The 14,051-nt window shown below is 49.1% G+C and overlaps 1 protein-coding gene across 2 annotated transcripts in view; it reads right to left on the bottom strand.

The window, feature by feature from the left end:
• The window catches only part of PPP4R3B (protein phosphatase 4 regulatory subunit 3B), an 80,033-nt gene extending 66,525 nt beyond the window's left edge, over positions 1–13,508 (bottom strand). For both annotated transcript variants that reach the window (XM_068232426.1, XM_068232427.1), the window contains exon 1: positions 13,163–13,508. In XM_068232426.1, coding sequence (XP_068088527.1) covers positions 13,163–13,304 — 142 coding nt within the window. In that variant the 5' untranslated portion in view covers positions 13,305–13,508. The remainder of the gene's footprint in view (positions 1–13,162) is intronic.
• Between the last annotated feature and the right edge of the window lie 543 nt (positions 13,509–14,051).

Raw genomic sequence — 14,051 nt, 5'->3', positions numbered from 1 at the left:
GGAGATGATCACAGAGCACCTGTAAATTTCTTAAAGGCAACTGAGCACCTGTAAGTAAAAGAAGGTTCATAATAGATTCTGCTGTTAGGGTGCATAGTGCGATCGGCATTCATTTTCTACAATTGGCTGCTCCTCTGCCCCATCACTGTCTGTTTGGGATTTGCCATCTCCCCCAGGAGAGACCACAGCTACTGAATTTTGAAGGTCCTCCAGACTGCCAGTGTGCAGATATATCCTCACATCCATGGACTACATCTCCTGGCAGCTGCAGTCTCTCTCCGGATAGATAGCGGCTACCATACTGACAGGGAGGTTTAATTTGTATATTTTCACTTGTACGTGATCAGCTGCATTTAACTCTTTGCAGATCGATGTCGTTGAGAACGTACGCCATGCTTGAGGCTGTAACCATCAGACACTATGTAGATTTTTCACTTTGCGGTCGATTGACGGGGAGGGGGGCGTTACGACACAACCACCAGGGATAATACTGTAGAGGGTGGGGGTCACTAGAGAGTGCTCTGGTGCTTAGGGGAGCCAGAGTGGTTAGTCCTTAAAGAGACAGAGAGATGAAATTATACATAGATTTATACATACCTGGGGCTTCCTCCAGCCCCATCCGCATGGATCGCTCCCACGCCACCGGCCTCCCCCAGCATCTATGGCCGATACCAGATCCCGTCACTTTGGCCAGTCGAGACAAGCGCAGTGCACTCCCTCCGTACGGCGCAGGCGTAAAGCAGGCGCCAGCGAGGCGGAGGGAGTCCCTGTAAATGCGTATCACTGGCCACGACCGGTGGAAGTGACGGGACCCAGTACTGGCGATAGAGGCAGCGGAGGATGGCGGCATGGGAGCGATCCATGTGGATGGGGCTGGAGGAAGCCCCAGTTGAACTTACCTGGTGCTTCTAATGGTCCCCCGCAGACGTCCTGTGCCCGCACAGCCACTCACCTATCCTCAGGGCCGCCCGCCTCCGGTTCACTTCCGGAATTTCCGACGATGACGTCACCAGGAGTGTGTTGCGTACGCTCAGTACAGTCTGTGCCTGCGCAGTACATGCGCAGTACACTCCTGGTGACGTCAGCGAGGGCGCGGCTGCGCAGGCGCAGTGGTTTAATTCCAGAAATGGGCTGGAGGTGGGGATCGGAGCATTGATGAGCGGCTGCGCGGGCACAGGACGTCTATGGGGGACCGTTAGAAGCACCAGGTAAGTTCAACTTTTTTTTTTCCCCCTACAGTAGTCTTTTAAAGTTGAAAATACATGTGTACAGACTCAAGGTGTGCATTTGTCCCACAGTAAAATGAGCTGCAAATGGCTATTTCCCCACGTAGCTATTAGTAGATATTGATGTGACAGCTATGAAACTAACAAGTTTTGGACTAGCACATCTTTTAATAGGGGATTCTCAGTCTTTTCAAAAGCACTGCCTGGAAAGTACCTGAAAAAAAATAGATGCCAGCCTAGTGGGCAGCACTCACATACACACTATTATGGGTAGAGTAGTAAGGGTGTCTCAACACCCTAGAGAAAAAGACACAGGAGACAAAAAAAAAAAACGGGAGACCAATAGCGCTATATGTTTTCATACACGAGATATCAACAGGTAAGGTAATTGTACTACTCACAAAGGTGGGTTGCAGACGGGCAACTGACCACAGGAAGCAGGTGGTGACAAACAAAAACCGACTCCACTCAGGGTGGTCCAGCCGGACCTGGGTGTGGGTGTGGTCGCTTTTCTTGGTAAAAAGTGACAGATTATCGCTATGGTTTAAACCATGTGTAGTCTGTCTAGACCCCTTCAACAGGGTGTCTTGGGGGTACGTAAAGCACAATTTGGATAAAGAGGCGCCACAGTGTGAATAAAATTGGATTAAAAACGAGATAAAATCGAAAAAAAATGAGGTGGTTTACATCAATGATGAGATTTTTGTATAGACAAAAATATTTATTTAGCACAGGCTATGCGCTTCACGGGTCTAAGCCAGCTTATTCCAGCCAATAACAGTGGCAACTGCAAACAGCCGATCAGCAAAGAGAGCCTCCAATTTTATTCACACTGGGGCGCCTCTTTACCCAAATTGAACACTATTCTGGGAATTGGACTGCACCACTGCCGCCCGAGGAGTGCTTTCAAAAATAAGAAATCCCGAGAATCCCTCATGAGGAGATGGACCAGGTTCAGAGCGGTTAAGTTTAAAAATACCTACTTGTAAGTAACTGTGATATAGGAATACAGTAACCCATTGTGCATTTTGCGCTAGGACAAATGTATATCTTATATGCATGTGTACCTGTGCAGTGTTCTCCCCAGAATTTTTTTCCAGCCGGGTGGCATGAAATAGTAGCCGGGTGGCATAAAAAAGTAGCCGGGTGGGGCGAGTTGAAAATGCAGGGCAACTGTGCTTACAGCATAGGAGGAGGTGAGGAGGTGAGCCGATGACAGCCGGGTGGTCACCAAATCTAGCCGGGTGGAGCACCCGGCTAAAAGAGCCTGGGGAGAACACTGCTGTGTATATTCAATTTTACAACTTAGTGCTCCTACAAGAAAATAAAGGTCTACAGGTTTACACAACGCAGGCATTAAAGAGATTTTGTGCACGCAATTTCGACGCAGGGCATGGGCAAGCCGCCGCAACACAATAGAACCCGGCAGAGAAACGTGTGTGATGTGTAATGAAATGTGTCCAGCTACATTATATCGCAACATGCCAGAACGCACGGCTACACGGTGAACGATAAGCATTGGTCCACACACACACATCTGTACATTTTCAGTCCAGTCAGTTTTGCATCAGTTTTACCTGACTGGACTGGAAATGTAAATCTTTTAAGTGTGTACACACCCACAGAAACACATACAAAACTGATACAATACTGACAGGACAGTACTGGACCGGAAATGTAATGATTTATGTGTGAACACAGCCATAGAAATACATACAACTGATGCCAACTGTCAACAACTGACAGGACAAGGCACCTTTTTATGTGTGAACCAAGCCTAAGGCCCGGTTCACATTAACGTTTTTTCTGGAACGTAACCGGAACGTATACTGTACAAACGGAACGGATGTGAATTGATCCAATGTTAACCTATGGATCCATTCACATGCGTCCGTTGGTACGGATACGTTCCGGTCCCCGGACCTAAAAATTGCTGCAGGCCCTAATTTTCCGGAGCGTTCTGCTTAGCGGGGGGGGGGGGTGTGTGAAGGGAGGGTGCAGCAGCCGGGCGGGTGGGCGAAGGAGGGTTTATACATACCTAATCTACCATAGCAGCCGGCGGTAGAGGCTTCTGTCTTCTTCAGCGTCATGTGACTACATGACGCGTCACAGCGGAAGAGGAGAAACCCTCTACTGCCGGCTGCTGCAGAAGATTAGGTATGTATTTGGTGAATGAAAACGGATTTGCTCAATCATTGATCAAATCTGTTTTCATATGTGAACCGGGCCACGGACTGAGCCATCCGGATCCGGTAAAGCAGAGACCGGATCCGCTCACTGGATCCTTTTGGCTCATATAGCAGATGTGAACCGGGCCTAATGCTGGGCATAGTCAGTTCGAAAATGTGCCGGTATCGAGCCAGCGGCTCGATGCCGGCGCATCTCCACTCGTGTGGGATCGATTCCCGCTCGTCCCCGCGGGCATTCTTTATCAGCCGCTCGATTCCCCGCTATTGTCCGCCGGCGGGGAATCTATCATCAGACCTGTCGGATATTATCAATCGAGCCATCAGCGGCTCGATTGATAAGGACACAAACGAACCGTCTATGCCCAGCATAAGGCTCAGTTCACATTAGCTTTTGCCAATGGAACCGGCCATACAGTTCCGCTGAATGCAGCAGGACCCAATTTTTCAGACCTGCATAACGGAAACGAAAGGGTTTGCAACTACATAGGAACAAATCGAAAACTGACAGTTTACTGCACAATGGCTGTAAAACTGTTTTTACCTGATCCCGATGGCCGGCTCTGTACGGCCAGCTCCACAAAAAACGCAGATGTCAAACGGGCCTAACATGAAAATCAATGAACTTTCCAGTTACTCTGCGTATCGCAAACTATGCGCTGTACGTCATAACTGACAGCACATAGTGTGAACAAGCCCAAAGACAGGCACAAGACAATGCCTTAATCCCCCCCCCCACACTACAAATGCAAGCACACAAACCACTTATAAAAGGTTGACATTAGCAGTGAGAAGGTCCATGTTGTACACAAACGCCACATAGCAGCGTTAGTGTGAAGACATTTGGATCCCAGGCTGCCAGGTGCAAGTGCTAAAAATAGACCAAAACCTTTCCAAACGGCACCTCAAAAGAACGCCAGGCTCAGAAATAACGCTGAAAGCAGAAAACAAACTCTATACATCAGGGGTGAACACTTCAATCAAGTGGCCATTTATTTATGGGAATAAAAGAACCAAGGAACTCCGTTTAACTGGAGGTGGACAAGAAAAGGATAGCAGGTGCAGTGGCTCTATGGTTTTTGTCACATGCAAGTCCTGTAATGATACACTCCTGGAAGAGATATCCACTGTGTCAATGGATAAACGTTGTTTAAAAGACAACTGGAGTGGGAGTTATATGGAGGCTGCCATATTTAATTAATTTTAAGCAATACCAGTTTGACTGGCAGCTCTGCTGATCTCTTTGGCTGCAGTAGTGTTTGAATCACACCAGAAACAAGTATGCAGATAATCTTGTAAGATTTGAAAATGTCAGAAACCCGTGATCTGCTGCATGCTTGTTCAGGGACTATCGCTAAAAGTATTCGAGGCAAAGGATTAGCAGGACAGCCCGGCAACTGGTATTAACCCTCCTGGCGGTCAATTAAAAACCGCCAGGGGGCAGCGCAGGCGTTTTTTTATTTTTTTTTTTAAATCATGTAGCGAGCCTAGGGCTCGCTACATGATAGCCGCTGTGCAGCGGCATCCCCCTACCCTCTTCGATCGCCATTGGTGACGGGGCGGGATGACGTCACCGACGTCATGGACGACGTGACGTCTAAGGGAGTCCCGATCCACCCTTCAGTGCTGCCTGGCGCTGATAGGCCAGGCAGCGCAAATTGGCCCAGCAGGGCGTGAGAAAACCTCCTGCGTGGCTTACCCCGAACTATCGCCAGAAAGGTTAGAAGGAAATAAATAGGGCAGCTTCTATAAACCTTTCACTCTCACAGTTGTCTTTAACCACTTGCGGACAACACTAGTTGCAATCTACGTCCTGTTTGGCTCCTCTGACCGGTTGTTTTTGCCAAGGCATAGATTTTAACTTTTCCGCCGAGCGTTTCAACCATTACCGCTGATCGCGCCGCTGCAGCTCACTTGCCCTGCTGTTGGTTTGACAGCATAACTCTGTGAGCAGATTTCATTGGCTCCTGACCATGTGATCACAGTGAGCCAATCTCATCACCGGAAGGGGAAAATCCGCACGGTGTGATGTCGTTGGGACCCGTTTTTCGTACCAGCGGACTCTGATCCTTAAGGAGCCAGAGACCGCTGGTACCAAAGTAATTAAAGGACAACTGAAGAGAGAGGGATATGGAGGCTGCCATATTCATTTCCTTTTAAGCAATACCAGTTGCCCGGCTATCCCACTGTTCCTCTGCCTATAATACTTTTTAGCCATAGACCCTAAACAAGCATATGCAGATCAGGTGTTTGGACATTGTCAGATCTGACAAAATTAGCTGCATGCTTGTTTCTGGTGTGTTACTGACACTCCTGCAGTCAAATAGACTAGCAGGGCTGCCAGGCAACTGGTATTGTTTAAAAATAAAATATGGCCACCTCCATATTCCTCTCATTTCGGTTGTCCTTTAAGGCAAACCTGAATCAAAATTATTGAATGTTCCTTTAAGTTATTGCAAGCAGTCAAAGCTCAGAGCGTCGTCCCCCCTCCCAAACTGAAAATGTATTTGAAGCCCCCAGCCCCTGGAACAAGCGTATTTTCATTGTGCATATGCAAATTACTAAGCCGCACATGCCCAGTAAAGGAACAGTTTGAGCAGGTCTTCTTTCCTTGATCCATGAGTAATTCGGTTAACTGGGTATGCAGTGTTTGTGAACTTGTACATACACAATGAAAATGTGCCCAGTCTGGTTTATGGAGTAGACTAGAGCACGCCCCACACCCAAGCACTTTAGGAGCTTCTAGTTAAAAAGGTTAGGTTCAAAATGGGGAATTGAGGTGCGACGGACAATAAAACACGATTGTACTGCGATGGTACGTTCACATCAGTGTGTTAGAATCCATTGGCATAACCCTAGGCATGCTGTGCAGTATGGGATGTGCAACGTCTCCGTAATACTGCGCATGTGCACACATGCGCAGTAGTACGGAGCTGCGAGCTCTGTGTTACTGCACATGCGCGGGTGGGCTCACACGGCCATTGCGCACACTTAAACCGGGAAAAGGGAGCTGTGTGGCACCGATGTGAAGGGGGATGTGCTTAGCAACGGGGGTTTGTTACAAACAAGGGAAGCCTCATTAGAATCCTGAGGCTTCCCTCACTAAATAGCAAGTAGCAGATTTTGAGCCAGAGCTTCGGCTCGAGTTTGCTTTGAGGTCCTCATACATCTAGTGAGGATGGGCAGATTCGACCAACAGACAAAGCTCTCTCTGATCGAATCTGGTTAGAGAGAGATCTGTTGGCTGGCCATACATCGCAGGCCAATTCCCAAACGATTCCAGCATAAAATCTCTCAGGAATCGTCCGAGTCTGCCGCTGCCCCCTTAGTGTATGAATGTTCCCCCTATGTGTGCATTTATACATTACCTGTCCTGTGTCCCCCCGTCAAGAGATGATTAGCAGGACAGCAAAGTATATTGTTTATAAGGAAATACATTTGTCAGTCTCCATATCCCGCATCTGTAGGGAGAAAAGTGATCGCCGTCCTGCGCAAAAAACTGTGGAGTTTGCGTATGCCCACTCAGGCTTCGAGAGGAAGAAGCCGAGCCAGATCAGGCCCATGCTAATGCGCAAGCCATCTGCTTCGGAGGTCTCAGCGTTGGAAAGGCCCGGCAGAAGAGGACAGGGAAGCTTCTGGAGGATCTGACTTTTTTGATCTTTAAACCTCACAGGATTTACTTTAAAGTGAATGTTTACCATTTTAAAAATCAAAAAGTCAGATACTCACCTAAGGAGAGGGAAGGCTCGGTCCTCATGAGCCTTCCCTCTCCTCTCCCGATGCCCGGTCCTGCGCAGGATCCCCCGTGGCAGTATTCGACCAGTTCGGTCAAATACTGCCACTTCCGCAGCTGAAGGGAGCTTTCGGAGGCCTTCGGGAGCACTCGGGCTCCCGAAGACGGGCCGCTCCATACTACGCATGCGCGAGCGCCCTCTATGACGCACTCGCGCGTGCGTAGTTTGGAGCGGCCCGTCTTCGGAAGCCCGAGTGCTCCTGAAGACCTCCGAAGTCCCTGCGGCGGCAGACGCGAACGGGGGAGCTAGCGCAGCACCGAGGGCACCGGAAGAGGAGAGGGAAGGCTCATTAGGACAGAGCCTTCCCTCTCCTTAGGTGAGTATCTGACTTTTTGATTTTTAAAGTGGTACCCACTGGCTTTAAAGGGCACTAGATCATAATGATGCTTGTGTTTTTGGCAGGGCTGCGGAGTCGGCGCAATTTTGGGAAACTGGAGTCGGTGGTTTCATAAACTGAGGAGTCAGATGATTTTCGTTCCAAAGCTTTGGTAAGTATTAAACTAAGGAGTCGGGAGTCGAGAAGTCAGAGCCATTTTGGGTACCTGGAGTCGGAGTTGGTGGTTTCATAAACTGAGGAGTCGGGAGTAGAATTATTTTTATATAGACTCTGCAGCCCTGATTTTTGGCATCCAGACAACCCTATGACTAGCCAGTGCTTGTCATGCTCCAGTAGTTAATGGGACCAAAATCTGTCAGGACCTGCTATTTCCTTGGTAGACAAGAGCTTCAGGGTACGCTATGATCTTCAGTTTAATATAAGTTGCTAATTTCTGGTTCTTGTGGCGTTCAGCAGGGTTTCAGGTCTTGCCTGGACTTGTGTCATCACCAAGGCTGTGGAGTGGGTACAAAAATCATCTGTCTCAGACTCAGTTTATGAAACCACCAACTCTGACTCCACAATCCTTGTCATCGCCTATATATCCTCATGGTGTACCAGGACTCCGTCAATGCCAGTTAAGAGTTCCAGGGTAGTCACTCTCAGGGCTGTGGAGTCGGAGTCGAGACAATTTTGGGCACCCGGAGTCGTTTATTTCATAAACTGAGGAGTCGGAAGTCGGATAATTTTTGTACAAAATCCACAGCCCTGTTAAGTATTAGACTAAGGAGTTGGAGTCGAGGAGTTGGGAGTCAGAGCCATTTTGGGTACCCGGAGTCGGAGTCGTGTTTTCATAAACTGAGGAGTCGGAAGATTTTTGTACCGACTCCACAGCCCTGGTCACTCTTAGGACTGGCAACCAGATGGTTGTGGGGTATGCTGTCCTCAAAGCACCCTAAGGTATGCCAGTACTTACTCTTCTTGGCAGCAAATGACCCACAGGGTATGCCAGGGTCCACAGTTTCTCACCAGTCAAAAGGCACTAGGGTATACTGGTATTTCTTGTCCCAGGCAACAATAGGCCCTCAGTGCATGGTGGGCTCTGCTGTTCCTTAGTAACCAAAAGACACTAGGATCTACAGTTATCAGAAGTCAAAGGGCCTCAGGACATGCTGTGACCTAATGGCCCATACTCACGGGCTACAATTGTCGCCGCAACACGCGGCGCGCGCATGTTGCGGCGACAGGTCGCCCGTGAGTATGAGGCGCAACACAGGCGCGCACCCCGAACCGTCGCTCCTGTCGCCAGGCGATTGGCGCGGTCAATCGCCTAGCGACAGTTGCCGCCACAACTTCAACTTCGCCGCAACTGTCGCTAGTCCGCGTGTGTATGCGGATTAGCGACAGCAACCTGATAGCCAGAGAACGGAGTTTCCGGGGGGGGGGGGGCCTTCTGTCGCACAGCTGATCCCTCTTCTGCGTGTATACGCAGAGGGACCTGGCGACAAGGTGTCGCCGGCCTGTTGCGCACACGCTCACATGTGCTGGCGACAGGCCACAAATGTAGTATGGGCCATACCAGTTTTCCAGCAAAAGGCCTTGGGGCATGCTAAAACATTGGCATCAAGATGACCTCAGGAACTTCTGCTTCCTAAGCAGTTAAGGTGCCCTAGGGCATGCTGGGATGTGCATTGCCTCAGCAATCACAGGGTCCCAACCCATCCAGGACTTGCAACTCCTCAGCGGTCAGAGAGCCTCAAGTCGGACTTCATTTATGTTTCAGCAGCACCAAAAAGCACAAGCCCACTAATCAAGTCCTGTCATCAAGATTTCCCCCAGAGCATGCTGGGACTTCAGCCAGAGGGCCCCAGGGCACGTTAGGACTTCAGCTCCCTCAGCAGCCAGAGGTCAACAGAGTATTGTTATGTGACAATAACATGCACATTTTCACAGACTCAGGGAGGAGATCTCCAAAGCCTCTAGGTGTCTATTAAGAACAAAAGGAACCCAATTTGCAGAACAAGAACCTTGCACAGGGCTAGTCATTTTCAGGAAATACCTGTTAACTGTCACTTCCTGAATCTGATTAGCCCCACATAAAGTTCTGGTTCCACTGATGCACATTTCAGTTGCTGCTGAACTGGAACGTGCATATAATGTTAACAATTAGCTCACCACTATTCCTTATGGTTGTTATATTTAGAAAATGCCAGCACATAAGGGCTTGTTCCCACTATACAACTCAAGTAGCCACTGCATTGGTTTCCATTTTGTACAGACTTTAATAATACTGAGTGGGGAAGCGCATGGAAAACAGATTGAAATGCGTACTGCAGTGCATTTGAAGAACACCGCACTACAGGATATTAATGGGAACACCAAGCAATGCTTTCTGTGCAGAGCCTGATATGCTCAAATTGTACAAGCCACATGCACCGCAAAAATCCCAGTGTAAAAAGTTTAAAGCAATGATTCGTATTAAATAAGGTCATGTTAGAGCTTCTGGCTTCTCAGCATCTGGAGGATTTGGGGTCATTTTAGGACCCTTGTAGCACAAGAATGGAAGAATGTCCTGAAACACAGAAGAAGTTGAGGATCCAAGGCCTCAAGGCATGCTGGGACTTGTAACACCATGAAACCTAGAAAGCCAAAGACATGCTGGGCTTCCCATGTACCACAGAAGTAGGAAGGGAAGATCCCACAGAATACCAAGCTCTGCAGAAACTGTGTTGGACCAAGGCATGCTAAGGCTGCTAGTTCTACAGAAGCAGGAAGAACCTTCAGCACCCTAGATGATCTATTCCTACAGAATAAAAAAGCAGATCCCAAGCGACCTTAGGCCCGATACAATTTTCCTGTCATAGCAACAGAAATTTCCTGCATATACGACCGACTTCTGATCAAAAAAGGGATTGATTTTGAGACTGGTACTGTACAAAATTGTTCCCTTTCAGAACTGAAAGCAGCCTGGACATGCCGGAAATTTAACTATGTGAAATTTCACATCAAAGTGACATGAAAATTGCATGCTGTGTACAAGGCATTAAAGGTACCCAAATGATGATAAAATCTCGATTGCACAAAGTTATCACATCTATGCAACATAAAGGACTACTAAAAATATCAGTTGCGAGTGTATTCACCCAGTTTATATTTCTGCTACATAAATTTGGTATAATTGTACATTCAAGAATGAATAGCCAATGGGTATCAAATACTTCTGGTTCAACAATGCAGTGTGTAAAGGAATGCTGAGAAAGTTGTTTGCACTGAATACAGGAAAATCCTATGACTTACTGGGACCTCTGGCTCTACAGGAGTAGGCAAGCCCATGGCATGCTGAAACTTCTAAATCCATGGAAAAAGGCAAGCCCGTGGCATGATGGCACCTCTGTAACCACAGGAAAAAGCAATCCCATGGCAAACTGAAAACTGGGGTTCCACAGAAAAAGGTTGCCAGATGGCACACTAGACTGCACAGAATAAGGCAACATCATGGCCTGTTAGCACTGTTGATTACACAGAACAGGGACCCAATAGCATGCTGAAATATCGGTTTCTCAAAATATAAGGTGAACCCAAAGGCATCTTAGAACTTTTACTTTCACAGAATATAGGAAAACCCCATGGCATGCTACAACTTCTGGCTCACACGGGGCATAGGAGGACCCCATGGCATGCTACAACTTCTGGTTCCCACAACACACAGGATGACCCCATGGCATGCTACAACTTCTGGTTCCCATGGGGCATATGAGGGCCCCCATGGCATGCTACAACTTCTGGTTGCCATGGGGCACAGGATGCCCCCATGGCATGCTACAACTTCTGGTTCCCACAAGACACAGGAGGCCCCCATGGCATGCTACAATTTCTGGTTCCCACAAGACACAGGAGGCCCCCATGCCATGCTACAACTTCTGGTTCCCACAGGGGATAGGAGGACGCCATGGCATGCTACAACTTCTGGTTCCCATGGGGCATATGAGGGACCCCATGGCATGCTACAACTTCTGGTTCCCACATGGCATAGGAGTGCCCCCATGGTATGCTACAATTTCTGGTTCCCACTGGACATAGGAGGACCCCATGGAATGCTACAACTTCTGGTTCCCACAGGGCATAGGAGGACCACCATGGTATGTTACAACTTCTGGTTCCCACAACACACAGGAGGACCCCATGGCATGCTACAACTTCTGGTTCCCAAATCACACAGGAGGACCCCATGGCATGCTACAACTTCTGGTTCCCACAACACACAGGAGGACCCCATGGCATGCTACAACTTCTGGTTCCCACAGGGCATAGGAGGACCCCATGGCATGCTACAACTTCTGGTTCCCACAGGGCATAGGAGGACCCCATGGCATGCTACAACTTCTGGTTCCCACAGGGCATAGGAGGACCCCATGGCATGCTACAACTTCTGGTTCCCACAGGGCATAGGAGGACCCCATGGCATGCTACAACTTCTGGTACCCACAACACACAGGAAGACCCCATGGCATGCTACAACATCTTGTACCCACAACACACAGGAGGACCCCATGGCATGCTACAACATCTTGTACCCACAACACACAGGAGGACCCCATGGCATGCTACAACTTCTGGTTCCCACAACACACAGGAGGACCCCATAACATGCTACAACTTCTGGTTCTCACAACACACATGAGGACCCCATGGCATGCTACAACTTCTGGTTCCCACAGGACACAGGAGGACCCCATGGCATGCTACAACTTCTGGTTCCCACAGGGCATAGGAGGACCCCATGGCATGCTACAACTTCTGGTTCCCACAGGGCATAGGAGGACCCCATGGCATGCTACAACTTCTGGTTCCCACAGGGCATAGGAGGACCCCATGGCATGCTACAACTTCTGGTTCCCACAGGGCATAGGAGGACCCCATGGCATGCTACAACTTCTGGTACCCACAACACACAGGAAGACCCCATGGCATGCTACAACATCTTGTACCCACAACACACAGGAGGACCCCATGGCATGCTACAACTTCTGGTTCCCACAACACACAGGAGGACCCCATAACATGCTACAACTTCTGGTTCTCACAACACACGAGGACCCCATGGCATGCTACAACTTCTGGTTCCCACAGGACATAGGAGGACCCCATGGCATGCTACAACTTCTGGTTCCCACAGGACATAGGAGGACCCCATGGCATGCTACAACTTCTGGTTCCCAAAGGACATAGGAGGACCCCATGGCATGCTACAACTTCTGGTTCCCACAACACACCGGAGGACCCCATGGCATGTTACAACTTCTGCTTCCCACAGGAGGACCCCATGGCATGCTACAACTTCTGGTTCCCACAGGGCATAGGGAAGCCCCCATGGCATGTTACAACTTCTGGTTTCCACAGGACACAGGAGGACCCAATGTCATTCTAGGATATTTTTCCACAGATAATAGGTAGACAACAGCATGCTGGGAGTTATGGTTCCACAACAGAGGGGGGACCCCGTGGCATTATGTGACTTCTGGCTCCACCACAGGAGGGAAGCTACCCCAGGACAGGCATGCTCACGAGAAGGAACACCCCATGCCAGGCATGCTGGGACTTGCAGTTCCCCACAGCTTGTCACCCAGCCCCCCTCCTCACCGTCGGACTCGGCCCGGACCAGCAGAGACATCCCCTTCAGCCTGTCCACATAGGTGGAGGAGACGTGGCCGGTGCCCCGGTCGTCCCATTGTCGGTCCTCGTTCAGAGTGTAGACCTTCACCCGCCGCCTGGTGTCAGACATGATGGCGGCGCCGCTGCCTGTGCTGCCCTGGCTGCGCTCTATTCCCGGCTCCCTCCGCCGCCCATCATGGCTGCCTGGCCGCTCTCCACACACATCTCCTCCGCGCACATCACTCGGCCGCCATCTTGTAACCCGATTCTCTCCTTTCTCTTCCTCCAACGATCATTGAAACAGGTTGCCCCAGATGGCTTGGCAGGGGCTACGGCACCTCTCCTGGACCAACAAAAGCTGGCAGCTGATTGCCGACCGCCGGCAGGGGGCGCATTACTCCGTGCGAGGGGACGTGGAAGCCTCAGCGGACATATCTGGTAAGGGCAAAATATTGTATAAAGCGAACCTGTGTAGCCCTTTCAGTGCCTATGGAGCAATTACAATGGCAGAATAAACCAGAAAATTGCAAAGAAAAATAAAGAAATCTTTCATATCCTCTTACAATGTGTTTTTTTTAAATTGAAGTGGACCTGAACTCTTGCAGAGGTCAGAAGGAAAACAGAGAAATGCACCCTGTATGAGTTTAGCCATAGCTCCTAACTGTCCCTCTTTGGAAGCTTTGCCCCTCTATCCCTCTTTTCCCCTCATTTGCTCCTCTTTCTATGTAAAAATATATTTCTCTACTAAAAATGTGTTTGATTGATTCTAAACTTTATTCACATCCTTTAAAATGATATATTACTCATTTTAAAATGTTAATATGAAGAAAAATAAACCAGGAGAGAAAGGACCAGTGTGGTTTGAATAAAACAAGAT

This window comes from Hyperolius riggenbachi, chromosome 4, assembly GCF_040937935.1.
Source record: "Hyperolius riggenbachi isolate aHypRig1 chromosome 4, aHypRig1.pri, whole genome shotgun sequence".
Classification (NCBI taxonomy): domain Eukaryota; kingdom Metazoa; phylum Chordata; class Amphibia; order Anura; family Hyperoliidae; genus Hyperolius; species Hyperolius riggenbachi.
The sequence above is the reverse complement of the archived record's forward strand: the minus strand, read 5'-3'. Positions and strand labels throughout refer to the sequence as shown.